The following is a 28000-nucleotide window of genomic DNA, read 5'->3' as shown; positions in this document are numbered from 1 at the left end:
CAGCAATTCAGCATTGCCAGAACACGAAATCTAGCGCTTCAAGGCTGACCACTAAACCACTTCAAAAAGCTCCAGACAGCAGAGTCCACAAAGTTTTAATATTGGAGTACAGATCTCCGAAACACTGTGTAGTTCTGCTACTCTAGAAGGTTAATACCTCTTTTACACCGCCAGCTTTGAACATGGGTTATTGCATTTGAGCGTGCATAACCCCTGTTGCTGTTTGGTGTAAAACGGCCCAGTTGGAATAATCCGGGTCGAGTGACTCTGTATTCCAACTCGGGTAGCTTGCAGGGCTGAACACTGTTTTAAGCCAGTAAACTGTGCTGTGTCAACAGGAAGCAGAGTCAATGCGACCCATTTACCGGGTTGAAAACAGCAACAGAGTGGCCTGAGGCGGGTCAGGCTCCCGGGTGCAACCCGCCTCATTTAGCATAAAAGAGGTATTAGTTGACAATTAACAGATTAAGACATTAAAGCAAGCTTATGAAAACCCAACTCACTTGCTGGCTCCTCCATTGCCGTCGTCATTGTCAGAGGAGGATGAAGTAGAAGAGCGTGGAAAGTAGGCAGAATCTACATGGTTGGGGCTCCCGCTCTGTGCCGGATTTATGGGAGAAGACCGCTCATACAGGGGTGTGTGCTTGCCTTCCTGAGGAATGTTACTGTAGTTGTTCTGCTCAGGCACACTTTTACTCGTGGGACTGATGGAGGCTGCGGACTCAGGCAGGTTGTACGGATATGGACCTTTAACGTTAGCACCACTATGACTAGACATGTGTGGGGCCTGAAAAAAAGATAGCAAATACTCAAATGATTGTAGGATAAGAAACAATGGAAATACTTGGGAGATAGTCACCATGATGCCCCAGGTGCATCCAGGTTTGCATTTAATGAAATCAAAAAAGCTACTACTGGCTGCTTACTTCTGTGGGGGTGGATTCTGTAGTTTCCAATGGCTGTATATCCACTACATTACTTACTATCGTCCAAAGTCACCCACTGGATCCTGAATTATTTATTATTTGGATTTAAAAAAAACAAAAACAAAAAAAAAAACAGGATCTCTTTACTCACCGTAAAATCTCTTTCGCAGAGTCCATCTGGGGGACGCTGCACACTTACTAAGGGGTTAGAGTGTGTGGTATGGAGTTTGGCACAGAACCTATTAAAATGCGACTCCTCACCCTCTAACCCCTCCCATGTACAATCTCTCCACCACTCAGCCCTCAGTTAACGTTTAGCCAAGCCAGGAGAGACAGCATAAACCAGTAACAAATAAACCAGACTCGCAAAAAGAAAGGGAGGGATCGCAGCGTCCCCAAGATGGACTCTGAGAAAGATTTTACAGTGAGTAAAAAAACTCCTCTTTTCTCCTTCATCAATCTGGGGGACGGTGCGCACTTACTAAGCAAGTTAAAGCAAGCTAAAAAGAGGAAGAAGAAGTGGATGGCAAAGCAGTCAGAAAAATAGTTCGCCCAACAGAGGCAGTCTCCATACCAAACATATGGAAATGGTAGAACTTTGTGAAGCTATGCACGGATGACCAGGTCGCCGCTCTGCAGAGCTGCTCAACAGAAGCGCCCCCGCGAAAAGCCCAGGAAGCACCAACAGCTCTAGTCGAATGAGCCCGCAGTGGAACAGGAACCGCAACAGCAGATAAAACATAAGCCTGACAAATAGCGGACGTGACCCAACAAGGCACCATATTTTTGGAGGCTGGCCAACCCCGCTTAGGAGCGTCAACCAGAACCAACAAAGACCATATGACTAATAACCGCCGTAAGAGAAAGATAAATGTGCAAAGCCCGAACCATATCCAATAAAGCCAAGTGTATATCCTCATCGGCTAAATTGGAACCAAAGGCAGGAACAATAATGTCCTGGTTGAGATGAAATTTAGAAACCACCTTTGGCAGAAAAGAGGATTTAGTACGTAAAACAACCCGATCATCACGGAAGACCAACAAGGGTGGTTTGCAAGAGAGCCGATAACTCGAAAACTCGCCAAGCCGAAGCAATAGCCAAATGGAACACAACCTTAAGAGTGAGAAAACGTAATTCAACTGACTCCAGAGGCTCAAAGGGAGGCTTCTGAAGAGTCATTACAACCAAATTTAAATCCCAAGATGGAATTGGAGGAACATAATGAGGATGAATCCTCCAGACCCCTTGAAGGTATGACTTCTGGTAAGGTAGCCAATCTCTTTTGAAAAAGAACAGACAAGGCCAAAACCTGACCCTTAAGCGAGGAAAGACTGAGACCCTTCGTCAGACCGTCCTGAAGGAAGGACAGAAGACGTGACAAACGAAAAAACGTCAGGAGCAAGTTTGTCATCGTTCACACCAAGCTATGTAAATACGCCATACTTGGTGATAAAGCCGCAAAGTGACTGGTTTCCTAACCTGTAGCATAGTTTTCAAGACAGCAGGAGAGAAACCCTTTGATCTTAAGATGCGGGATTCAAGAACCATGCCGTCAAAGCCAGTCGGGGTAAATTGTGGTGGCGAATAAAGTCCTTGAAGGAGAATATCCGGACACAGTGGCAGCCGATAAGGTTCCCCAGTCACCATGCTGCGTAGAGGAGAGTACCATTGGCGCCGAGGCCAATCTGGTGCAATGAGAATGACTGACAGCCCCTCTCGATGAATTCGTTGAAGCAGCTGCGGAAGTAGAGGTACAGGAGGGAATACATAACCCAGCTGGAACCTCTAAGGAACGGTCATGGTGTCGACCAACGATGCCTGTGGATCCTGTGACCGAAACCCATACTGATGTAATTTCTTTTTGAGACGGGGTGCCATGAGATCGATGTCGGGATTTCCCCAACGAGACATCAGTGAGAGGAACACCTCCTGATGAAGTTCCCATTCGCCTGCATGAACCGTGTGGCGGCAGAGGAAATCCGCTTCCCAGTTGTCCACTCCCGGTATGTGGACTGCTGAAATGGCTGGAGTCCATGACTACGCCCATTTGAGAATATGCAATACCTCCTTCATGGCTCTCCAACTCCGAGTTCCGCCCTGCTTGTTGATGTATGCTACTGTGGTGGCATGGCCTGATTGAATGCGTACTGGCTGACCCTGTACAAGAAACTGCACTTGAACCAGTGCATACCGGATTGCCCTCAATTCCAGAATATTGATTTGAAGGGATGATTCCTGAGTGGTCCAGAGAACTTGGAAATGCTGATCTTGAAAAACTCCTCCCCAACCGGTAAGGCTGGCATCCAGGACCAAATGGTTAAGGGAGCCCACTTGTACAGATCGGAACTCCGAAGCCACCACAGAAAAGATTGCCTGGTCTGGACCAATAACCGAAAAAGCTGCGCATCCAGGTTTTGTCCTGTCCGTGACCAACATCTGAGAAGAGTACGGAATCTGGCATACGACACCGCCTCGAAGGTCGCCACCATTTTGCCCAACACCTGCATTCATCTGAGCACTGAAACCAGAGGTAGCTTGCAAGAGAATTTGTATCCGTGACTGCAGATCCTGAACTTTGTTCCTTGGGTAGGAACACCCTCTAATTCCTGGTGTCAAAGAGGAGACCCAGAAAAATCATCTTCTGGGACAGGAGGGGGGATGATTTTGGTAGATTCACTATCCACCCAAAGGAGCGGAGGGTGGTTACTGTGAGTGTCAAATGTTGGTGGAGAAGTGACTCTGATGGAGTCTTCAGTAACAGGTGGTCCAGGTACGGAGTAATATTTACCACCTGACATCTCAATACCGCAACCATGTGAGCCATTATCTTTGTGAAAACGCGAGGTGCCGTAGACAGGCCGAATGGGAGAGCCTGAAATTGAATATGTCAAGAGTGTTGGTGACCCTTCCCATATGGGGACGTGTAAGTATACGTCTCATATCTATGGAAGACAAAAACTTGTTCGCTTCCACAGTACGGATGATTGAACGAATGGATTCCATCTTGATTTTTTCCACTGAAAGGTATGGATTTAGACACTGGAGGTTGAGAATTGGTCAAAACAAACCGTAGGTTTGTGAACGAGAAAAAGGCTGGCGTAAAATCCGTGACCCTGTTGGTGAGGTGGAACCAGAAGAATTACTCCATTTTCTAAAAGCAAGGAAACTGCCTGAATTAGAGCCTGTCGCCTGACAGGATCAGAAGGAATGGGAGTGATGAAAAATCGGTTGGGAGGTGTTTCCTCGAGGTCTAGAATATATCCTCGAGAAAGCACCCCAGTTACCCATCGATCCGGGCTGGATTGGAGCCACTGGTCTCTGAACTGAAGTAGACGGGCTCCAACCACCAATGATTTCCCCTGAAGCTTTGCACAGTCATGCAGCAGATTTATCGGCAGTCTTGGCAGAAGGTCTACAGGTTGACCGATTTCCTCTACCTCGGAATGTACCTCTAAGAGTGAATCTAGAGAAAGTCCGAAAGGATGGGTGCGAAAGGACCGAAAACTTGTAGATTTTGTCTTTTGAGTTGCTACTGAAAGAAAGGGACTTTTGCCCCCCCCCCCCCCCCCCCGCCATGGGCCTCGCCAGCATAAGCAAGTGCTTCGGCAATCTGTTCGGCTAATTAAATAGCCTTCCGAAGGATCATCGGACTACCCTTGCTAGCCAGTCATCCACAGCTTTAAGGGCCCAAGCACTTGCAAGGATGGGTCATAATGAAATACCAGAGAAAGTAAAAATAGGTTTAAGGAATGCATCAGTCTCCCCATCGGTAGCTTCTTTTAAAGAGACCTATTGTACAGACTGAATGACCGTCGCCTTGGCCAGATGTGTAATAGGGGCCTAGGGGGTGTTTCCCAAGATTTTGTATCTTCTTCAGCAAAAGGATATAGATATCTTAGCTTTTTAGAAGCAAAAAATGTTGAGCCTCCTTCAAAATATCCCCAAAATGAGAATACGATGGAAATAGAGCGACCCGTCTCTTTTGTCGCTTAAATGACGAGGTTGAACTGTCCACCACAGCTACCTCTTGAAGGTTAAAACGTCTGGCGGATGGCCTCGATTAACAAACCCCTGAACTTGTGAACATCTCTTCCTCCTCCCAGGCAGACCTGTCTTCCCACTCAGGATCCACCTCACATTCCTCCAAGAGACTTTCAGTTGAATCGAACTCCTTCCCCAGGGAAGGTTAGAGCGAGCGGTGTCTGTAACGGTTTTGTAGGTCTGGAATCCGACGAGGTCACAATTTTATTTAAGGATTGTGCCAAATCAGAGAGACACCTACCCATAGATCTGGCCCATGGGGGTTCTTCTGACTCCCTGTGGACTGGACCCGTCCTGGATTGACGCAAGTCAGCTATGGCAGCTGCCATGGTTCTTGACCACATAGGCATGGACTGATCTGAGGAGCCACCTGGTTGCTCAGCAACAGACGTCCCAGAGCATGAACTACAGATGGAACCTGGGTCCGTGCTACCTTTTGGAAGTTTGGAACCACATTGGGTACATGCAAAGTAAACTACTGAACCTGCCTTCCCTTTTGCAGGTTTGTCTGGTTTACTGGCCATGTCTGATATAACACTAATAATCTCCCCTTTTGTCTAAAGGTATCACCAAGTGTGACTGTCAATATGAATAAAAGGGTGATGCAGATTTCTAACCCTTAACACATATAATGCCTAATCCCCACCTGAAAACCTATTAGGGTAAGATAGGCTGTGATAAAATTCAGACCGTTAGTATGAAAAAGGGGATGATGCAGAGAACTGATCTAACCCTGAACACATATATTGCTTAATCACCGCCAGTACACTTATCAGGGTGAGATAGGCTGTGTGAAAAATCCTCTATCGCTACTTTGTATGCTGCGCAGCGTCCTCCTGTCAGACAGCACTGAATCAGAGAGAGTGCTGTTAAAATGGCACCCGCTGTTAAGAGTCCACCTCCGCAGTTGTGGGGCGGAACAGTACGGCATCCAGAGCGGGAATAGCAGTGGTGGGAAGCTGAAGATCACCTAGTGTTTTCAGATCCCCTTCCATGAAAGGACCCGTCGCGTATGCAAAAATATCTTCTGTAAGAGGACGGACGCGGCCAGCGGCTCCCAGCTCACCCGCTCCCCTACGCTGCGGACCAGCCGCCGTCTGTGTAACACAAGACAGCAAGCGGAATGAAGCAGTGGTGAGAGCACTGACCCTCCGCTCAGCGGCATTGGGAAGCTGCTTGCAAACACCCAGGCTGCGCTCGAGTGAGAGGGTAATAGTAGGGACCATAGGGGATCATTACGAGTTGATCGCTCGCTGCCGATTTTCGCAGTGCAGCGATAAGGTGAAAAAACAGCATTTATGCGTATGGGCCGCAATGCGCACGAGCATCGTATGGGTACAAAGCCTGTTGTGGTTGTGCACAGGTTGTAGCGAAGTTTTCAGTCGCACTGACGGCCGCAAGAAGATTCACAGGAAGGGGGCGTTTCTGGGTGTCAACTGACCGTTTTCAGGGAGTGTATGCAAAAAGGCAGGCGTGTCTGAAAAAACTACTATGATGAGTGTGAATCCGCACCAGTACCACATAAATGTGTAAATATTAGAATGATATGATAACCAATATGTGAGCAGTTTACAACACAAGTTCAGAACTGCTTTTTGATTGGTGGTGCTCCCAAGAAATTTGTAGATGAACTACATTGAAGATAAGAGAAAAGACAAAAAACCTTTTTTGGGAGCACTCTTGATTATTGAATAGGTGTGATGTAGATAGAGATATAAGTAATTAAAACTTAACCTTTAATTGATCCTTTTATAAAAAAAAAAATATATATATATATATATATATATATATATATATATATATATATATATATTATATGAAAAATATATATATGAGAATTGGCAATCAAATGATGCTGTTAATAAAAGGATCTTGTTGACCTTTTTAGCAAATGTAGTACAAGATCATTATGTAGGTGAAAATATGTAGGTATACCTTGGATAACTACATCAGTTATGGTAAGGGACGAAAAAGTGCAAGCAAATGATGATCAAGTCTGGAGATGGTGTCTGACTGTGAAAAAATGATTGGAAAGAAAGAGAGAGAGAAAAAAGGAGAGAAAGAAAGAAATGAAGAAAGGATAGGGATGATAATCTCCTTGGGAAATGGCCCACTGCACCTGGTATTCTCAGGAGGTTGCCCTTCCTAGTACTGACCAGGCCATGCCTGCTTAGCTTCCGAGATCGGACAGGATCGGGCGTATTCAGGGTAGTATGGCCGTGGGCCGTTTGTTGAAGGAGAAGAAATTACCACTTCTGCTGTCTGTACTTTACATAAATCAAAACTGTTGATAGTTCGAAAATAAGAATTTACTTACCGATAATTCTATTTCTCGGAGTCCGTAGTGGATGCTGGGGTTCCTGAAAGGATCATGGGGAATAGCGGCTCCGCAGGAGACAGGGCACAAAAGTAAAGCTTTCCGATCAGGTGGTGTGCACTGGCTCCTCCCCCTATGACCCTCCTCCAAGCCAGTTAGGTACTGTGCCCGGACGAGCGTACACAATAAGGGAGGAATTTTGAATCCCGGGTAAGACTCATACCAGCCACACCAATCACACCGTACAACTTGTGATCTAAACCCAGTTAACAGTATGATAACAGCGGAGCCTCTGAAAAGATGGCTCACAACAATAATAACCCGATTTTTGTAACTATGTACAAGTATTGCAGATAATCCGCACTTGGGATGGGCGCCCAGCATCCACTACGGACTCCGAGAAATAGAATTATCGGTAAGTAAATTCTTATTTTCTCTATCGTCCTAGTGGATGCTGGGGTTCCTGAAAGGACCATGGGGATTATACCAAAGCTCCCAAACGGGCGGGAGAGTGCGGATGACTCTGCAGCACCGAATGAGAGAACTCCAGGTCCTCCTTAGCCAGGGTATCAAATTTGTAGAATTTAGCAAACGTGTTTGCCCCTGACCAAGTAGCTGCTCGGCAAAGTTGTAAAGCCGAGACCCCTCGGGCAGCCGCCCAAGATGAGCCCACCTTCCTTGTGGAATGGGCATTTACATATTTTGGCTGTGGCAGGCCTGCCACAGAATGTGCAAGCTGAATTGTATTACACATCCAACTAGCAATAGTCTGCTTAGAAGCAAGAGCACCCAGTTTGTTGGGTGCATACAGGATAACAGCAAGTCAGTTTTCCTGACTCCAGCCGTCCTGGAACATATTTTCAGGGCCCTGACAACATCTAGCAACTTGGAGTCCTCCAAGTCCCTAGTAGGTGCAAGGCACCACAATAAGCTGGTTCAGGTGAAACACTGACACCACCTTAGGGAGAGAACTGGGGACGAGTCCGCAGCTCTGCCCTGTCCGAATGGACAAACAGATATGGGCTTTTTTGAGAAAAAAACCACCAATTTGACACTCGCCTGGTCCAGGCCAGGGCCAAGAGCATGGTCACTTTTCATGTGAGATGCTTCAAATCCACAGATTTGACTGGTTTTAAACCAATGTGATTTGAGGAATCCCAGAACTACGTTGAGATCCCACAGTGCCACTGGAGGCACAAAAGGGGGTTGTATATGCAATACTCCCTTGACAAACTTCTGGACTTCAGGAACTGAAGCCAATTCTTTCTGGAAGAAAATCGACAGGGCCGAAATTTGAACCTTAATGGACCCCAATTTGAGGCCCATAGACACTCCTGTTTGCAGGAAACGACCGAGTTGAACTTTCTTTGTGGGGCCTTCCTGGCCTCACACCACGCAACATATTTTCGCCACATGTGGTGATAATGTTGTGCGGTCACCTCCTTTCTGGCTTTGACCAGGGTAGGAATGACCTCTTCCGGAATGCCTTTTTCCCTTAGGATCCGGCTTTCCACCGCCATGCCGACAAACGCAGCTGCGGTAAGTCTTGGAACAGACATGGTACTTGCTGAAGCAAGTCCCTTCTTAGCGGCAGAGGCCATAAGACCTCTGTAAGCATCTCTTGAAGTTCCGGGTACCAAGTCCTTCTTGGCCAATCCGGAGCCATGAGTATAGTTCTTACTCCTCTACGTCTTATAATTCTCAGCACCTTAGGTATGAGAAGCAGAGGAGGGAACACATACACCGACTGGTACACCCACGGTGTTACCAGAACGTCCACAGCTATTGCCTGAGGGTCTCTTGACCTGGCGCAATACCTGTCCCGTTTTTTGTTCAGACGGGACGCCATCATGTCCACCTTTGGTATTTCCCAACGGTTTACAATCATGTGGAAAAAACTTCCCGATGAAGTTTCCACTCTCCCGGGTGGAGGTCGTGCCTGCTGAGGAAGTCTGCTTCCCAGTTTCCATTCCCGGGATGAAACACTGCTGACAGTGCTATCACATGATTTTCCGCCCAGCGAAAAGTTCTTGCAGTTTTTGCCATTGCCCTCCTGCTTCTTGTGTCGCCCTGTCTGTTTACGTGGGCGACTGCCGTGATGTTTTTCCCACTGGATCAATACCGGCTGACCTTGAAGCAGAGGTCTTGCAAAGCTTAGAGCATTATAAATTTACCCTTAGCTCCAGTATATTTATGTGGAGAAAAGTCTCCAGACTTGATCACACTCCCTGGAAATTTTTTCCTTGTGTGACTGCTCCCCAGTCTCTCGGGCTGGGCTCCGTGGTCACCAGCATCCAATCCTGAATGCCGAATCTGCGGCCCTCTAGAAGATGAGCACTCTATAACCACCACAGGAGAGACACCCTTGTCCTTGGATATAGGGTTATCCGCTGATGCATCTGAAGAAGCGATCCGGACCATTTGTCCAGCAGATCCCACTGAAAAGTTCTTGCGTGAAATCTGCCGAATGGAATTGCTTCGTAGGAAGCCACCATTTTTACCAGGATCCTTGTGCAATGATGCACTGTTTTTAGGAGGTTCCTGACTAGCTCGGATAACTCCCTGGCTTTCTCTTCCGGGAGAAACACCTTTTTCTGGACTGTGTCCAGAATCATCCCTAGGCACAGCAGACGTGTCGTCGGGATCAGCTGCGATTTTGGAATATTTAGAATCCACCCGTGCTGTTGTAGCAGTATCCGAGATAGTGCTACTCCGACCTCCAACTGTTCCCTGGACTATGCCCTTATCAGGAGATCGTCCAAGTAAGGGATAATTAAGACGCCTTTTCTTCGAAGAAGAATCATTATTTCGGCCATTACCTTGGTAAAGACCCGGGGTGCCGTGGACAATCCAAACGGCAGCGTCTGAAACTGATAGTGACAGTTCTGCACCACGAACCTGAGGTACCCTTAGTGAGAAGGGCAAATTTGGGACATAGAGGTAAGCATCCCTGATGTCCCGGGACACTATATAGTCCCCTTCTTCCTGGTTCGTTATCACTGCTCTGAGTGACTCCATCTTGATTTGAACCTTTGTAAGTGTTCAAAAAAATTTTTTTAGAATAAGTCTCACCTAGCCTTCTGGCTTCAGTACCACAATATAGTGTGGAATAATACCCCTTTTCTTGTAGTAGGAGGGGTAATTTAATTATCACCTGCTGGAATACAGCTTGTGAATTTTTTCCCATACTGCCTCCTTGTCGGAGGGAGACCTTGGTAAAGCAGACTTCAGGAGCCTGCGAAGGAGAAACGTCTCGACATTCCAATCTGTACCCCTGGGATACTACTTGTAGGATCCAGGGGTCCTGTACGGTCTCAGCGCCATGCTGAGAACTTGTCAGAAGCGGTGGAACGCTTCTGTTCCTGGGAATGGGCTGCCTGCTGCAGTCTTCTTCCCTTTCCTCTATCCCTGGGCAGATATGATCTTATAGGGACGAAAGGACTGAGGCTGAAAAGACGGTGTCTTTTTCTGCAGAGATGTGACTTAGGGTAAAAACGGCGGATTTTCCAGCAGTTGCCGTGGCCACCAGGTCCGATGGACCGACCCCAAATAACTCCTCTTCCTTTATACGGCAATACACCTTTGTGCCGTTTGGAATCTGCATCACCTGACCACTGTCGAGTCCATTACATCTTCTGGCAGATATGGACATCGCATTTACTCTTGATGCCAGAGTGCAAATATCCCTCTGTGCATCTCGCATATATAGAAATGCATCCTTTAAATGCTCTATAGTCAATAAAATACTGTCCCTGTCAAGGGTATCAATATTTTTAGTCAGGGAATCCGACCAAGCCACCCAGCTCTGCACATCCAGGCTGAGGCGATCGCTGGTCGCAGTATAACACCAGTATGTGTGTATATACTTTTTATGATATTTTCCAGCCTTGTCAGCTGGTCCTTGAGGACGGCCCTATCTATAGACGGTACCGCCACTTGTTTTGATAAGCGTGTGAGCGCCTTATCCACCCTAAGGGGTGTTTCCCAACGCGCCCTAACTTCTGGCGGGAAAGGGTATACCGCCCATAATTTTCTATCGGGGGGAACCCACGCATCATCACACACTTTATTTAATTTATCTGATTCAGGAAAAACTACGGTAGTTTTTTCACATCCCACATAATACCCTCTTTTGTGGTACTTGTAGTATCAGAAATATGTAACACCTCCTTCATTGCCTTTAACGTGTGGCCCTAATAAGGAATACGTTTGTTTATTCACCGTCGACACTGGATTCAGTGTCCCTGTCTGTGTCTGTGTCGACCGACTAAAGTAAACGGGCGTTTTAAAAACCCCTGACGGTGTTTTTGAGACGTCTGGACCGGTACTAATTGTTTGTCGGCCGTCTCATGTCGTCAACCGACCTTGCAGCGTGTTGACATTATCACGTAATTTCCTAAATAAGCCATCCATTCCGGTGTCGACTCCCTAGAGAGTGACATCACCATTACAGGCAATTTCTCCGCCTCCACACCAATATCGTCCTCATACATGTCGACACACACGTACCGACACACAGCAGACACACAGGGAATGCTCTTAACGAAGACAGGACCCCACTAGCCCTTTGGGGAGACAGAGGGAGAGTTTGCCAGCACACACCAAAAGCGCTATATATGACAGGGATAGCCTTATAATAAGTGCTCCCTGTATAGCTGCTTTTATAATATAATTTTTGCCACTATTTTGCCCCCCCTCTCTTGTTTTACCCTGTTTCTGTAGTGCAGTGCAGGGGAGAGACCTGGGAGCCGTCCTGACCAGCGGAGCTGTGTAAGGAAAATGGCGCTGTGTGCTGAGGAGATAGGCCCCGCCCCTTTTCCGGCGGGCTCGTCTCCCGCTCTTTAGTGTATTCTGGCAGGGGTTAAATATCTCCATATAGCCCCGGAGGCTATATGTGAGGTATTTTTTAGCCAAATAGGTTTTCATTTGCCTCCCAGGGCGCTCCCCTCCCAGCGCCCTGCACCCTCAGTGACTGCCGTGTGAAGTGTGCTGAGAGGAAAATGGCGCACAGCTGCAGTGCTGTGCGCTACCTTTAGAAGACTGAGGAGTCTTCTGCCGCCGATTCTGGACCTCTTCATGTTTCAGCATCTGCAAGGGGGCCGGCGGCGAGGCTCCGGTGACCATCCAGGCTGTACCTGTGATCGTCCCTCTGGAGCTGATGTCCAGTAGCCAAGAAGCCAATCCATCCTGCACGCAGGTGAGTTCACTTCTTCTCCCCTAAGTCCCTCGTTGCAGTGATCCTGTTGCCAGCAGGACTCACTGTAAAATAAAAAACCTAAGCTAAACTTTCTCTAAGCAGCTCTTTAGGAGAGCCACCTAGATTGCACCCTTCTCGGCCGGGCACAAAAATCTAACTGGCTTGGAGGAGGGTCATAGGGGGAGGAGCCAGTGCACACCACCTGATCGGAAAGCTTTACTTTTGTGCCCTGTCTCCTGCGGAGCCGCTATTCCCCATGGTCCTTTCAGGAACCCCAGCATCCACTAGGACGATAGAGAAATTGTATTTCCAGATGAGAGAGTGTGTAAAGAATGGAAATTTGAAGCGAGCGTTTGGAGAGAGACAGGAATGTGGATACTAAATATGATTTTTGGTGATAATTAAGGGATCCTGTTACCTGTCTTCTCAATATATGTATAGACTGGTAGTACTCAAATAGATACGGCTCACCAGGAGCTGAATGCTTACTTAATATTAACAATAAAGTGACAGTGCAGAAATAGATGAATGAAAAAAATGAAAAAAATGTATAATTAAATAATACATAAAGATTGTGCCCAAGACTTAAAAGATAAATAATTAATAATTAATAAACAATTAATGAAAGTACCGAGATGACAGTCCTTGTAGGAGCCAAGCTGACGGAGCTATAATAGTTTGAGACAATGCCCGTTGAATTTGCATTGATTAATTAATAAATAAACAATTAATTGATTACTCTGAGAAAAAATGAAAAATAAAATAAAAAAAGGGGGAGAATGGAGAAACCCAATTAGAGCAATGCAGAGTTGAGATGAATCAGCTGATTAGTGCATAATGAGTTCATTGGATAAAAAATTTTTGAGGTAAGTTCATAGCAAACAAAAAAAATAAGATTTTACTCACCGATAAATCTATTTCTCGTAGTCCGTAGTGGATGCTGGGACTCCGTAAGGACCATGGGGAATAGCGGCTCCGCAGGAGACAGGGCACAAGAATAAAAGCTTTAGGATCAGGTGGTGTGCACTGGCTCCTCCCCCTATGACCCTCCTCCAAGCCTCAGTTAGGATACTGTGCCCAGACGAGCGTACATAATAAGGAAGGATATTGAATCCCGGGTAAGACTCATACCAGCCACACCAATCACACGGTACAACTCGTGATCTGAACCCAGTTAACAGTATGATAAACGAAAGGAGCCTCTGAAAAGATGGCTCACAACAATAATAACCCGAATTTTTGTAACAATAACTATATACAAGTATTGCAGACAATCCGCACTTGGGATGGGCGCCCAGCATCCACTACGGACTACGAGAAATAGATTTATCGGTGAGTAAAATCTTATTTTCTCTGACGTCCTAGTGGATGCTGGGACTCCGTAAGGACCATGGGGATTATACCAAAGCTCCCAAACGGGCGGGAGAGTGCGGATGACTCTGCAGCACCGAATGAGAGAACTCCAGGTCCTCCTCAGCCAGGGTATCAAATTTGTAGAATTTAGCAAACGTGTTTGCCCCTGACCAAGTAGCTGCTCGGCAAAGTTGTAAAGCCGAGACCCCTCGGGCAGCCGCCCAAGATGAGCCCACTTTCCTTGTGGAATGGGCTTTTACAGATTTTGGCTGTGGCAGGCCTGCCACAGAATGTGCAAGCTGAATTGTACTACAAATCCAACGAGCAATCGTCTGCTTAGAAGCAGGAGCACCCAGCTTGTTGGGTGCATACAGGATAAACAGCGAGTCAGATTTTCTGACTCCAGCCGTCCTGGAAACATATATTTTCAGGGCCCTGACAACGTCAAGCAACTTGGAGTCCTCCAAGTCCCTAGTAGCCGCAGGTACCACAATAGGTTGGTTCATGTGAAATGCAGAAACCACCTTAGGGAGAAATTGAGGACGAGTCCTCAATTCTGCCCTGTCAGAATGAAAAATTAAGTAAGGGCTTTTATATGATAAAGCCGCCAATTCTGACACACGCCTGGCTGAAGCCAGGGCTAACAGCATCGACACCTTCCATGTGAGATATTTTAAGTCCACAGTGGTGAGTGGTTCAAACCAATGTGACTTTAGGAAAACTCAAAACAACATTGAGATCCCAAGGTGCCACTGGAGGCACAAAAGGAGGCTGTATATGCAGTACCGCTTTTACAAATGTCTGAACTTCAGGCACGGAAGCCAGTTCTTTCTGGAAGAAAATCGACAGGGCCGAAATTTGAACCTTAATGGACCCTAATTTTAGGCCCATAGACAGTCCTGTTTGCAGGAAATGGAGGAAACGACCCAGATGAAATTCCTCTGTAGGGGCCTTCTTGGCCTCACACCACGCAACATATTTTCGCCAAATGCGGTGATAATGTTTTGCGGTTACATCCTTCCTGGCTTTGATCAGGGTAGGGATGACTTCATCCGGAATGCCTTTTTCCTTCAGGATCCGGCGTTCAACCGCCATGCCGTCAAACGCAGCCGCGGTAAGTCTTGGAACAGACAAGGCCCCTGCTGGAGCAGGTCCTTTCTTAGAGGTAGAGGCCACGGGTCTTCCGTGAGCATCTCTTGAAGTTCCGGGTACCAAGTCCTTCTTGGCCAATCCGGAACCACGAGTATAGTTCTTACTCCTCTCCTTCTTATGATTCTCAGTACTTTTGGTATGAGAGGCAGAGGAGGGAACACATACACTGACTGGTACACCCACGGTGTTACCAGAGCGTCCACCGCTATTGCCTGAGGGTCCCTTGACCTGGCGCAATACCTGTCTAGTTTTTTGTTTAGACGGGACGCCATCATGAACACTGCTGACAGTGCTATCACATGATTTTCCGCCCAGCGAAGAATCCTTGCAGCTTCTGCCATTGCCCTCCTGCTTCTCGTGCCGCCCTGTCTGTTTACGTGGGCGACTGACGTGATGTTGTCCGATTGGATCAATACCGCCTGACCCTGAAGCAGGGGTTTCGCTTGACTTAGGGCATTGTAAATGGCCCTTAGTTCCATAATGTTTATATGAAGAGATGTTTCCATGCTTGACCACAAGCCCTGGAAATTTCTTCCCTGTGTGACTGCTCCCCAGCCTCTCAGGCTGGCATCCGTGGTCACCAGGATCCAATCCTGAATGCCAAATCTGCGGCCCTCTAGTAGATGAGCACTCTGCAGCCACCACAGAAGAGACACCCTTGTCCTTGGCGACAGGGTTATCCGCTGATGCATCTGAAGATGCGATCCGGACCATTTGTCCAGTAGATCCCACTGAAACGTTCTTGCATGGAATCTTCCGAATGGAATCGCTTCGTAAGAAGCCACCATTTTTCCCAGGACCCTCGTGCACTGATGCACCGACACCTGGCCTGGTTTTAGGAGGTTCCTGACTAGCTCGGATAACTCCCTGGCCTTCTCCTCCGGGAGAAACACCTTCTTCTGGACTGTGTCCAGAATCATTTCTAGGAACAGTAGACGTGTCGTTGGAATCAGCTGCGATTTTGGAATATTTAGGATCCACCCGTGCTGACGTAACACTACCTGAGATAGTGCTACTCCGACTTCTAACTGTTCCCTGGACCTTGCCCTTATCAGGAGATCGTCCAAGTAAGGGATAATTAAGATGCCTTTTCTTCGAAGAAGAAACATCATTTCGGCCATTACCTTGGTAAAGACCCGAGGTGCCGTGGACAACCCAAACGGCAGCGTCTGAAACTGATAATGACAGTTTTGTACTACAAATCTGAGGTACCCTTGGTGAGAAGGGTAGATTGGGACGTGGAGATAAGCATCTTTGATGTCCAGAGACACCATACAGTCCCCTTCTTCCAGGTTCGCTATCACTGCTCTGAGTGACTCCATCTTGAATTTGAACCTTTTTATGTAAGTGTTCAAGGATTTCAGATTTAAAATTGGTCTCACCGAGCCGTCCGGCTTCGGTACCACAAACAGCGTGGAATAATACCCCTTTCCTTGTTGTAGGAGGGGTACCTTGATTATCACCTGCTGGGAATACAGCTTGTGAATGGCTTCCAAAACTGCCTCCCTGTCGGAGGGAGACTTTGGTAGAGCAGACTTCAGGAACCGGCGAGGGGGAAACGCCTCGAATTCCAGTTTGTACCCCTGCGATACTACCTGTAGAATCCAGGGGTCCACTTGCGAGTGAGCCCACTGCGCGTTGAAATTCTTGAGACGGGCCCCCACCGTCTCTGAGTCTGCTTGTAAAGCCCCAGCGTCATGCTGAAGCCTTGGCAGAAGCAGGGGAGGGCTTCTGCTCCTGGGAAGCGGCTGCATGGTGCAGTCTTTTTCCTCTTCCTCTGCCCCGGGGCAGAAATGAGTGGCCTTTTGCTCGCTTGTACTTATGGGAACGAAAGGACTGAGTTTGAAAAGACGGTGTCTTTTTCTGCTGATGTGAGGTGACCTGGGGTAAAAAGGTGGACTTTCCAGCCGTTGCCGTGGCCACCAGGTCCGATAGACCAGCCCCAAATAACTCCTCCCCTTTATACGGCAATACTTCCATATGTCGTTTGGAATCCGCATCCCCTGACCACTGTCGCGTCCATAATGCTCTTCTGGCAGAAATGGACATAGCACTTACTCTTGATGCCAGGGTGCAAATATCCCTCTGTGCATCACGCATATATAGTAATGCATCCTTCAAATGCTCTATAGTTAACAATATATTGTCCCTGTCCAGGGTATCAATATTTTCAGTCAGGGAATCCGACCACGCGACTCCAGCACTGCACATCCAGGCTGAAGCGATAGCTGGTCGCAGTATAACACCAGTATGTGTGTATATACTTTTTAGGATATTTTCCAGCCTTCTATCAGCTGGTTCTTTGAGGGTGGCCGTATCAGGAGACGGTAACGCTACTTGTTTAGATAAACGTGTGAGCGCTTTATCTACCCTAGGGGGTGTTTCCCAACGCGCCCTAACCTCTGGCGGGAAAGGGTATAGTGCCAATAATTTATTAGAAATTAGCAGTTTTTTGTCGGGGGAAACCCACGCTTTATCACACACCTCATTTAATTCATCTGACTCAGGAAAAACTATTGGTAGTTTTTTCACACCCCACATAATACCCTTCTTTGTGGTACTTGTAGTGTCAGAAATGTTCAATGCCGCCTTCATTGCCGTGATCATGTAACGTGTGGCCCTACTGGACATTACGTTTGTCTCCTCACCGTCGACACTAGACTCCGTATCTGTGTCTGGGTCTGTGTCGACCCACTGAGGTAACGGGCGTTTTAGGGCCCCTGACGGTGTCTGAGACGCCTGGACAGGCACTAATTGATTTGCCGGCTGTCTCATGTCGTCAACAGTTTTTTGCAAAGTGCTGACATTGTCACGTAATTCTTTAAATACGATCATCCAGTCAGGTGTCGACTCCCTAGGGGGTGACATCACTAACCCAGGCAATTGCTCCGCCTCCACATCATTTTCCTCCTCATACATGTCGACACACACGTACCGACACACAGCACACACACCGGGAATGCTCTGATAGAGGACAGGACCCCACCAGCCCTTTGGAGAGACAGAGGGAGAGTTTGCCAGCACACACCAAGCGCTATATATATATATACAGGGATAACCTTATATAAGTGTTACTCCCTTTTATAGCTGCTGTTTTTATTATTAGCTGCCAATAGTGCCCCCCCTTCTCTTTTTTACCCTGATTCTGTAGCAGGTCTGCAGGGGAGAGTCAGGGAGCCGTCCTTCCAGCGAAGCTGTGAGGGAAAATGGCGCTTGTGTGCTGAGGAGATAGGCTCCGCCCCTTCACGACGTCCTTATCTCCCGCTCTTTTCTGGAAAAATGGCAGGGGTTAAATACATCCATATAGCCCAGGAGCTATATGTGATGTATTTCTTTTTGCCAACCTAAGGTATATCTGTTATATTGCGTCTCAGGGCGCTCCCCCCCCCAGCGCCCTCAGTGACCGGTGTGTGAAGTGTGCTGAGAGCAATGGCGCACAGCTGCAGTGCTGTGCGCTACCTTAGTTGAAGACGGGACCGTCTTCTGCCGCCGATTTCACCGGACCTCTTCGCTCTTCTGGCTCTGTAAGGGGGCCGGCGGCGCGGCTCCGGGACCAATCCAGGCTGAACCTGTGATCGTCCCTCTGGAGCTAATGTACAGTAGCCTAAGAAGCCCAATCCACTCTGCACCCAGGTGAGTTCGCTTCTTCTCCCCTTAGTCCCACGATGCAGTGAGCCTGTTGCCAGCAGGACTCACTGAAAATAAAAAACCTAAAATAAACTTTTATTCTAAGCAGCTCAGGAGAGCCACCTAGCCTGCACCCTTCTCGTTCGGGCACAAAAATCTAACTGAGGCTTGGAGGAGGGTCATAGGGGGAGGAGCCAGTGCACACCACCTGATCCTAAAGCTTTTATTCTTGTGCCCTGTCTCCTGCGGAGCCGCTATTCCCCATGGTCCTTACGGAGTCCCAGCATCCACTAGGACGTCAGAGAAACAACAAAAAAAACACATTGAGCTCAAGGCTGGCTCCAAAAATAACTGAAATCTTAATGATATGTAGAGGTAAAAGTTTGACTTTGATTAATTTGATTTGTTTGACAGACTAGGTTCATGAATTAAGAGAGACACACTTTTGAGCTCAAGGCTGGCTCCAAAGCATTACTATGGTCCCTATAGTAATAGATAAATGGATATCTGGTAGTTATCCTTAGTATATGCGGAGATTCTTAAATAATAATGAGATTATGCCTTGTGGCAAAAGTGTACTGCAAGTACTGATAGCCCCAATGCTGTATTGATGTAAATTACATTTGCAGGTGCATGCAGTGCCACTTAGGACTAAGGCGAGGGGGAGAGGAGTATGCAGGTCCTTAGGCATGTAATGTTCAATTGCCCTGGTGGTCTAGTGTACTTTACCCCCACCACTAGGTTAGTGGTGTCTATTTAGGCATCCCCTGGAGTTCTCCGCTGTGAGTAATGAAAGCCGCGGCCGCCCGCTTCCGGATCGGGCGGTAGCGCGATGACGTCACTGAATGACGTGTTTCCCCGACGTACGTTTCACCTTACGAGGCTTGGTCACGAGAGCATCTCTCTGCCGCTCTCTTGTGGCCGGTATTTAAAGGACGCTTCGACCTGTGATTTGTAGAAATGAAATGACGGACAGTTGATTGTTCCTATCCAGAAACTGCTGGCATAATGGTGGTGGCGGCCATGTTGGAAAAGGGAAAAAGGGAGAAAGGGAGAGGGGCTAGAACTGTGATGAATAATAAGGCAAATGGAAGTTGAGAAAAATATATGAAAATTATGAGAAAATGAAATTATATGTATATATATATATATATATAAAAATGAAAATAAAAATATGTGAATTAAAAATAAATATATGTGAATTAAAAATAAAAATAAATATAATAGTAAAATAAAAATAAATGATAAATAAAAATAAATGTAAAAATAAATAAATATAAATATAAATGATGAAAATTAAGAAAATTGAAAAAAGGGTATATATGAATGTAAAAAATGGAAAAAAGGATGTAAGTGTATCGATGTGCTGGAAAATACATTGGTGGTACTAGGGAGTGACCTGTGATGATTGTGTGAGAGAAGAGGAAGGGGAAGAGGGGAAAAGCCTCTATGTGTCTAAAAAGAAGGTGTGTATGTGGTGTAAGTGAAAGTGAGCCTGTGGTGTGCGGGTGAAGGGGGAAGGGAGAAGAAGTATGTTATGTAATTGTGTAAGATGTGTGTGGATGGTGAAGGATGGGGGTGGGAAAAGTTGAAAGCTGGGGTAAAAAATGGTGAGGCACTGCAAAGTAAAATAAAATAAAAATTGAATGAATGTGGACAAGTTGTGGTGAAAAATGGGGGGGGGGGAAGAGGGGGAAAGGGGGCGGTTAGTGGAGGGGGGGAGGGAAGTGATTGGTGGCGGAATGGTGAGGAAGTGAAGAGATGGAAGAGAAAAGTTAAAATTGGGAATAAAAATAGAAAAAAGAAAGAAAGAAAGTGGTGAGAGTAGGGAATAGGAATTGGAATACAGGGGATTGACTGGAGGGGGGAAGGAAAGAAAAGAAAAAAAAGGGGGGGGGGGGGGAATGGTTGGATTGCTGGTGTTTATGATTGTAGAAAGATGCTGTAGTTGATGTATTCATTGAGGCCCCTTGGCATGAGAGTGTCCAATTTAAAGATCCACTCTGATTCCTTCTTTTGAAGTGCAATATTGAAATCACTGTGCACAGTGAGGAACGCCAGATCTGACTCGGCGAGATTCAAGAAGCTTACCACTGTTGCCAGACACTTCTTACAATTCCATGACAGTCGTACCGAGGATCTCAGTATCTTTGGCCTCGAACACGTCCGTTTGGGACTCAGAGGTGGTGATTTCAATATTGCACTTCAAAAGAAGGAATCAGAGTGGATCTTTAAATTGGACACTCTCATGCCAAGGGGCCTCAATGAATACATCAACTACAGCATCTTTCTACAATCATAAACACCAGCAATCCAACCATTTCCCCCCCCCCTTTTTTTCTTTTCTTTCCTTCCCCCCTCCAGTCAATCCCCTGTATTCCAATTCCTATTCCCTACTCTCACCACTTTCTTTCTTTCTTTTTTCTATTTTTATTCCCAATTTTAACTTTTCTCTTCCATCTCTTCACTTCCTCACCATTCCGCCACCAATCACTTCCCCCCCCCCCCCCCATTTTTCACCACAACTTGTCCACATTCATTCAATTTTTATTTTATTTTACTTTGCAGTGCCTCACCATTTTTTACCCCAGCTTTCAACTTTTCCCACCCCCATCCTTCACCATCCACACACATCTTACACAATTACATAACATACTTCTTCTCCCTTCCCCCTTCACCCGCACACCACAGGCTCACTTTCACTTACACCACATACACACCTTCTTTTTAGACACAGAGGCTTTTCCCCTCTTCCCCTTCCTCTTCTCTCACACAATCATCACAGGTCACTCCCTAGTACCACCAATGTATTTTCCAGCACATCGATACACTTACATCCTTTTTTCCATTTTTTACATTCATATATACCCTTTTTTCAATTTTCTTAATTTTCATCATTTATATTTATATTTATTTATTTTTACTTTTATATTTATTTTTATTTATCATTTATTTTTATTTTACTATTATATTTATTTTTATTTTTAATTCACATATATTTATTTTTAATTCACATATTTTTATTTTCATTTTTATATATATATATATATATATATATATATATATATATATATATATATATATATATACATATAATTTCATTTTCTCATAATTTTCATATATTTTTCTCAACTTCCATTTGCCTTATTATTCATCACAGTTCTAGCCCCTCTCCCTTTCTCCCTTTTTCCCTTTTCCAACATGGCCGCCACCACCATTATGCCAGCAGTTTCTGGATAGGAACAATCAACTGTCCGTCATTTCATTTCTACAAATCACAGGTCGAAGCGTCCTTTAAATACCGGCCACAAGACAGCGGCAGAGAGATGCTCTCGTGACCAAGCCTCGTAAGGTGAAACGTACGTCGGGGAAACACGTCATTCAGTGATGTCATCGCGCTACCGCCCGATCCGGAAGCGGGCGGCCGCGGCTTTCATTACTCACAGCGGAGAACTCCAGGGGATGCCTAAATAGACACCACTAACCTAGTGGTGGGGGTAAAGTACACTAGACCACCAGGGCAATTGAACATTACATGCCTAAGGACCTGCATACTCCTCTCCCCCTCGCCTTAGTCCTAAGTGGCACTGCATGCACCTGCAAATGTAATTTACATCAATACAGCATTGGGGCTATCAGTACTTGCAGTACACTTTTGCCACAAGGCATAATCTCATTATTATTTAAGAATTCTCCGCATATACTAAGGATAACTACCAGATATCCATTTATCTATTACTATAGGGACCATAGTAATGCTTTGGAGCCAGCCTTGAGCTCAAAAGTGTGTCTCTCTTAATTCATGAACCTAGTCTGTCAAACAAATCAAATTAATCAAAGTCAAACTTTTACCTCTACATATCATTAAGATTTCAGTTATTTTTGGAGCCAGCCTTGAGCTCAATGTGTTTTTTTTGTTGTTTTTTTGTTTGTTTGCTATGAACTTACCTCAAAAATTTTTTATCCAATGAACTCATTATGCACTAATCAGCTGATTCATCTCAACTCTGCATTGCTCTAATTGGGTTTCTCCATTCTCCCCCTTTTTTTATTTTATTTTTCATTTTTTCTCAGAGTAATCAATTAATTGTTTATTTATTAATTAATCAATGCAAATTCAACGGGCATTGTCTCAAACTATTATAGCTCCGTCAGCTTGGCTCCTACAAGGACTGTCATCTCGGTACTTTCATTAATTATTAATTATTTATCTTTTAAGTCTTGGGCACAATCTTTATGTATTATTTAATTATACTTTTTTTTCATTCATCTATTTCTGCACTGTCACTTTATTGTTAATATTAAGTAAGCATTCAGCTCCTGGTGAGCCGTATCTATTTGAGTACTACCAGTCTATACATATAGTGAGAAGACAGGTAACGGGATCCCTTAATTATCACCAAAAATCATATTTAGTATCCACATTCCTGTCTCTCTCCAAACGCTCGCTTCAAATTCAAATTTCTATTCTTTACACACTCTCTCATCTGGAAATACAATTTCGAACTATCAACAGTTTTGATTTATGTAAAGTACAGACAGCAGAAGTGGTAATTTCTTCTCCTTCAACAAACGGCCCACGGCCATACTACCCTGAATACGCCCGATCCTGTCCGATCTCGGAAGTTAAGCAGGCATGGCCTGGTCAGTACTAGGAAGGGCAACCTCCTGAGAATACCAGGTGCAGTGGGCCATTTCCCAAGGAGATTATCATCCCTATCCTTTCTTCATTTCTTTCTTTCTCTCCTTTTTTCTCTCTCTCTTTCTTTCCAATCATTTTTTCACAGTCAGACACCATCTCCAGACTTGATCATCATTTGCTTGCACTTTTTCGTCCCTTACCATAACTGATGTAGTTATCCAAGGTATACCTACATATTTTCACCTACATAATGATCTTGTACTACATTTGCTAAAAAGGTCAACAAGATCCTTTTATTAACAGCATCATTTGATTGCCAATTCTCATATATATATTTTTCATATATTATATATATATATATATATATATATATATATATAACATTTTTTTTTTTTTTTTTATAAAAGGATCAATTAAAGGTTAAGTTTTAATTACTTATATCTCTATCTACATCACACCTATTCAATAATCAAGAGTGCTCCCAAAAAAGGTTTTTTGTCTTTTCTCTTATCTTCAATGTGTCTGAAAAAACGCAGGGGTGGCTGGGCGGGTGTATGACGTCAAATCCGGACACGAATAGGCTGAAGTGATCGCAAGCGCTGAGTAGGTTCAGAGCTACTCTGAAACTGCACAAACTGTTTTTGCAGAGCTCGGTTGCACAAGCGTTCACACTTCTGCTAAGCTAAAATACACTCCCCAGTGGGCGGCGGCATAGCGTTTGCACGGCTGCTAAAACTAGCTAGCAAGCGATCAACTCTGAATGACCCCCATAGAAAACGCTGCCAGAGCAGGTTACTTTCCCTACCTGAATTAGATGCCTCCTCAGTGCTGTGTCTGGTAAAGGAAAGCCCCAGAGGCCGCTGGCATGGTGACTTTCCAGAGGCAGGGTGAGTGAGAAATGAGACACAGCTGCCCTTACTATCTATCCAACCTCACTCACAACATGCTTGTCGCCTGTGAACAGGGACTAAGCATAATAGGAAAACAACAGAAATTAAAACCTAACTAAAAAACTAAGAGCAAAGAAAAACTGTGCCTGTTCTCCAAGGCACAAAACTAAAACCGAGGACTGAGTGGTGGACAGACTGTACATGGGACGGGTTAGAGGAGGGAGGAGTCATTTTTTATAGGTTGTGTGCCTCCATATTACACACTCTAACCCCTTAGTAAGTGCGCAGCATCCCCCAGATTGATGGAGAAATGTACAACACTCTTTATTTAAGCCAAGTATAGTCAATCACTAACTTTTACCACTAGTAAGCAGATTCATACCAGAGCAGAAATACCCAATACCAGCTTTCAAAAATACCATTGATGATTACGTTGGTTAACTGGACCACTACATTTGCAAAAATATAGAAGATCAATGTATACATGATAAAACTGCAAAGTTGGACTAATAATGAGAAGCTGCCATGACTAACCAGCAGACAGGTACCATAGCTGTGCAATCAATAAATACAAAACATACACTGAAGAGTCAAAAGTCATGGGTTAGCAGTACGTTAAGGTAACAGTAGGTGGCACAACCATACTGTGTAGTCTTGGAAAAGGGCAAACCTGCATCAGCTGTAATCTGACATTTCATGAGTCAGTTTGAACACAGGCTAGGCTGCTCATGGCAAAGCAACAAGAATTATCGGCGTTCGAACGGGGCATGATAGTGGGTGCCCGACGAATGGGACATTCCTTTTTCAAAATTGTGCAGACATTCAACATTCCTCGATCAATGGTGTTATGTGGGTATTGGGAACACCTCATGGAAGGCATTACCATCCAACGTGGATGTGACCAGCAGCATCTGACCTGAATTGTCCAGGATAACAAACAAGCGTCACAGGTTCAAATCACATCCGCATGCAATGCAGGGGGTACCAGACGCATATCCAGCAGGTCAGTGCAGCGTTCTTTAGCTTCCATATTGGAGCAGGGGACCCACCAGATGTGCCCCTGTTAACACTACAACACTGCACACAGCACCTCACGTCGGCTCGTGATGTCACTAATTGGACCCTGTAGGACTGGCAACATGTGGTATCATGGTTCCAGTTTTTAGGACAGATGGTAGGGTTCAAGTGTGGTGCAGACACCATGAGGCATGAACCCCAGTTGTCAACAAGGCCACCATGCAAACTAGTGGTGGTTCCATAATGGTGTGGGATGTGTTCACGTGGTATGGGTTGATTCCGCTGATCCGCCTGAACACATCATTGACTGGTAGCCACTAAGTTGCATTGCTTGATGATCATTTGCAGCTAGTCATGGACTTCATGTACCACAAAAATGATGGAATATTCCAGCAAGATAATGTCATCGCTGCCAAGTTGTTTAGAATTGGTTCGAGGAGCATTCTGGAGAGTTACAATGAATGATGTGGCCACCACGTTTGCACGACATGACCTCAGTCGAGCATTTGTGGGACATGGTGGAGAGGTCTGTTCACCCTCAAGATCCCGCACCTACAAATATCATGGAGCTGTGAGAAGCTATCCAGACGGCCTGTGTCAACATCTCTTTAAAGGTGTTCCTTCCACTTGTAGAGTTGATGCCATGTCAAGTTGCTGCACTTCACCGGATGCCCTACACCAGGCCTGGCCAACCAGTGGCTCTCTAATTGTTGTGAAACGAATCATCCCAGCATGCCCTGCCACAGTTTTAGTATTCCCAAATTGCAAAACTGTGGAAAGGCATGCTGGCACTTGTAGTTTCAAAACAGATAGAGGGCCACAGGTTGGCCACTCCACTCCTGTCATACACAATACTAGGCCCCTATCCCATGACTTTTGGCACTTCAGTATATATACATAATTAATCTCCTGTGCAATCTTAAAAAAGCATGGCATCCAAACACGGTCATTGGTGCAGTCTGCATTTATTGTGCACTGGTCATATAACCGCTGAATGATAAGTATAGCATTCTTCCATCTGTATGTACATAACATATTGGGATCACACAAGGCTTACTTTACTGTATGTGATAGTAGAAAATGATCAGCATTTAGTAGAGGTGATTAGAGAAAATGCCACAATCATTAGGTAAACCATGACACTCTTGGCACAGCTCACCGTAACCACAGCTCCAAGCTTGTGGACAAGTCCTGTGAGCACACAATTACACATGCAAAGTTTGGTCTGGAAAGGCAAGCAAATAAAAGAAAGGTCAGGGACAATATTTACCATAGACTTAGATTGTACAGAAGCCGGAGGAACCATTTGAGAAGGTGGGTAAACCTGCATCATACCGTGGTCTCTATTTGGAAGTGGTCTCCCTGCCCAAAATTATAAAAACACATCATTATTTTTTTGTAAACATAAAATATACAAACAGAAACATTAGTGCGCTAACCCAGCCTTGTCTGCCATTCCCTTGGGACAATTCAAGACGTGGGATTCGTGCACAAATAAGTGTAGTTCAGTAGTTGAATTACAGCAGGAGTCTTTTGTTTTCCGGCAGTCTCAACAAAGAACACTGGAGAATACAGGGAAACATTCAAACGGATGTGAGGTGGCATGAACATCTGAATGAACAGATCTTACATCAATCCACCCACTGATGTCTTTGCTACTCCATCTCCTCTGATGTACAGATTCCCCAGTGCTTGAGTCTTCCAACATTCTGGGTACAAAGTGATCCTAATAAGATAATGGGACCCACACTTAGCTGATAAGTAAGCTTATGGAAGGGTGGGAGGCTATAAAGCAAAATATCATCTTCAAAGGTTCATCGTCCTTTAAATGTCAGAACAAATCAGTTTAGTCAGGCTCAACTGAGACCTATGCATTTCTGGAGCAGTTTTAACACAATTTAATTGTGTGTATGATGTTCCCAGGAGGCCTGTTCCACTGCTACACTTTAGTTTACAAATACACCAGCAGAAAATAAGATTTTACTTACCGATAAATCTATTTCTCGTAGTCCGTAGTGGATGCTGGGACTCCGTCAGGACCATGGGGATTAGCGGCTCCGCAGGAGACAGGGCACAAAAATAAAAGCTTTAGGACTAGGTGGTGTGCACTGGCTCCTCCCCCTATGACCCTCCTCCAAGCCTCAGTTAGGATACTGTGCCCGGACGAGCGTAGACAATAAGGAAGGATTTTGAATCCCGGGTAAGACTCATACCAGCCACACCAATCACACCGTACAACTTGTGATCTGAACCCAGTTAACAGTATGACAAACGTAGGAGCCTCTGAACAGACGGCTCACAACAATAACAACCCGATTTTTTTGTAACAATAACTATGTACAAGTATTGCAGACAATCCGCACTTGGGATGGGCGCCCAGCATCCACTACGGACTACGAGAAATAGATTTATCGGTAAGTAAAATCTTATTTTCTCTGACGTCCTAGTGGATGCTGGGACTCCGTCAGGACCATGGGGATTATACCAAAGCTCCCAAACGGGCGGGAGAGTGCGGATGACTCTGCAGCACCGAATGAGAGAACTCCAGGTCCTCTTTAGCCAGGGTATCAAATTTGTAGAATTTTACAAACGTGTTCTCCCCCGACCACGTAGCTGCTCGGCAGAGTTGTAATGCCGAGACCCCTCGGGCAGCCGCCCAAGATGAGCCCACCTTCCTTGTGGAATGGGCCTTGATAGATTTAGGCTGTGGCAGGCCTGCCACAGAATGTGCAAGTTGAATTGTGCTACAAATCCAACGAGCAATCGTCTGCTTAGAAGCAGGAGCACCCAGTTTGTTGGGTGCATACAGTATAAACACCGAGTCAGATTTTCTGACT

The 28000-nt window shown here is 45.5% G+C and overlaps 1 protein-coding gene and 2 pseudogenes across 1 annotated transcript in view; 1 reads left to right on the top strand and 2 right to left on the bottom strand.

The window, feature by feature from the left end:
* Positions 1-28000, bottom strand: part of FAM120A (family with sequence similarity 120 member A) — a 225659-nt gene that overhangs the window by 70165 nt on the left and 127494 nt on the right. Inside the window, exons 6-7 of the mRNA XM_063940739.1 lie at positions 26434-26525; positions 504-787 (exon numbers count right to left, since the gene is read on the bottom strand). Coding sequence (XP_063796809.1) covers positions 504-787; positions 26434-26525 — 376 coding nt within the window. The remainder of the gene's footprint in view (positions 1-503; positions 788-26433; positions 26526-28000) is intronic.
* On the bottom strand, positions 7076-7193 carry LOC134961071 (5S ribosomal RNA; annotated as a pseudogene).
* LOC134960698 (5S ribosomal RNA) lies at positions 23190-23307 on the top strand (annotated as a pseudogene).

This window comes from Pseudophryne corroboree, chromosome 9 (assembly GCF_028390025.1).
Source record: "Pseudophryne corroboree isolate aPseCor3 chromosome 9, aPseCor3.hap2, whole genome shotgun sequence".
Classification (NCBI taxonomy): Eukaryota; Metazoa; Chordata; class Amphibia; order Anura; family Myobatrachidae; genus Pseudophryne; species Pseudophryne corroboree.
The sequence above is the reverse complement of the archived record's forward strand: the minus strand, read 5'-3'. Positions and strand labels throughout refer to the sequence as shown.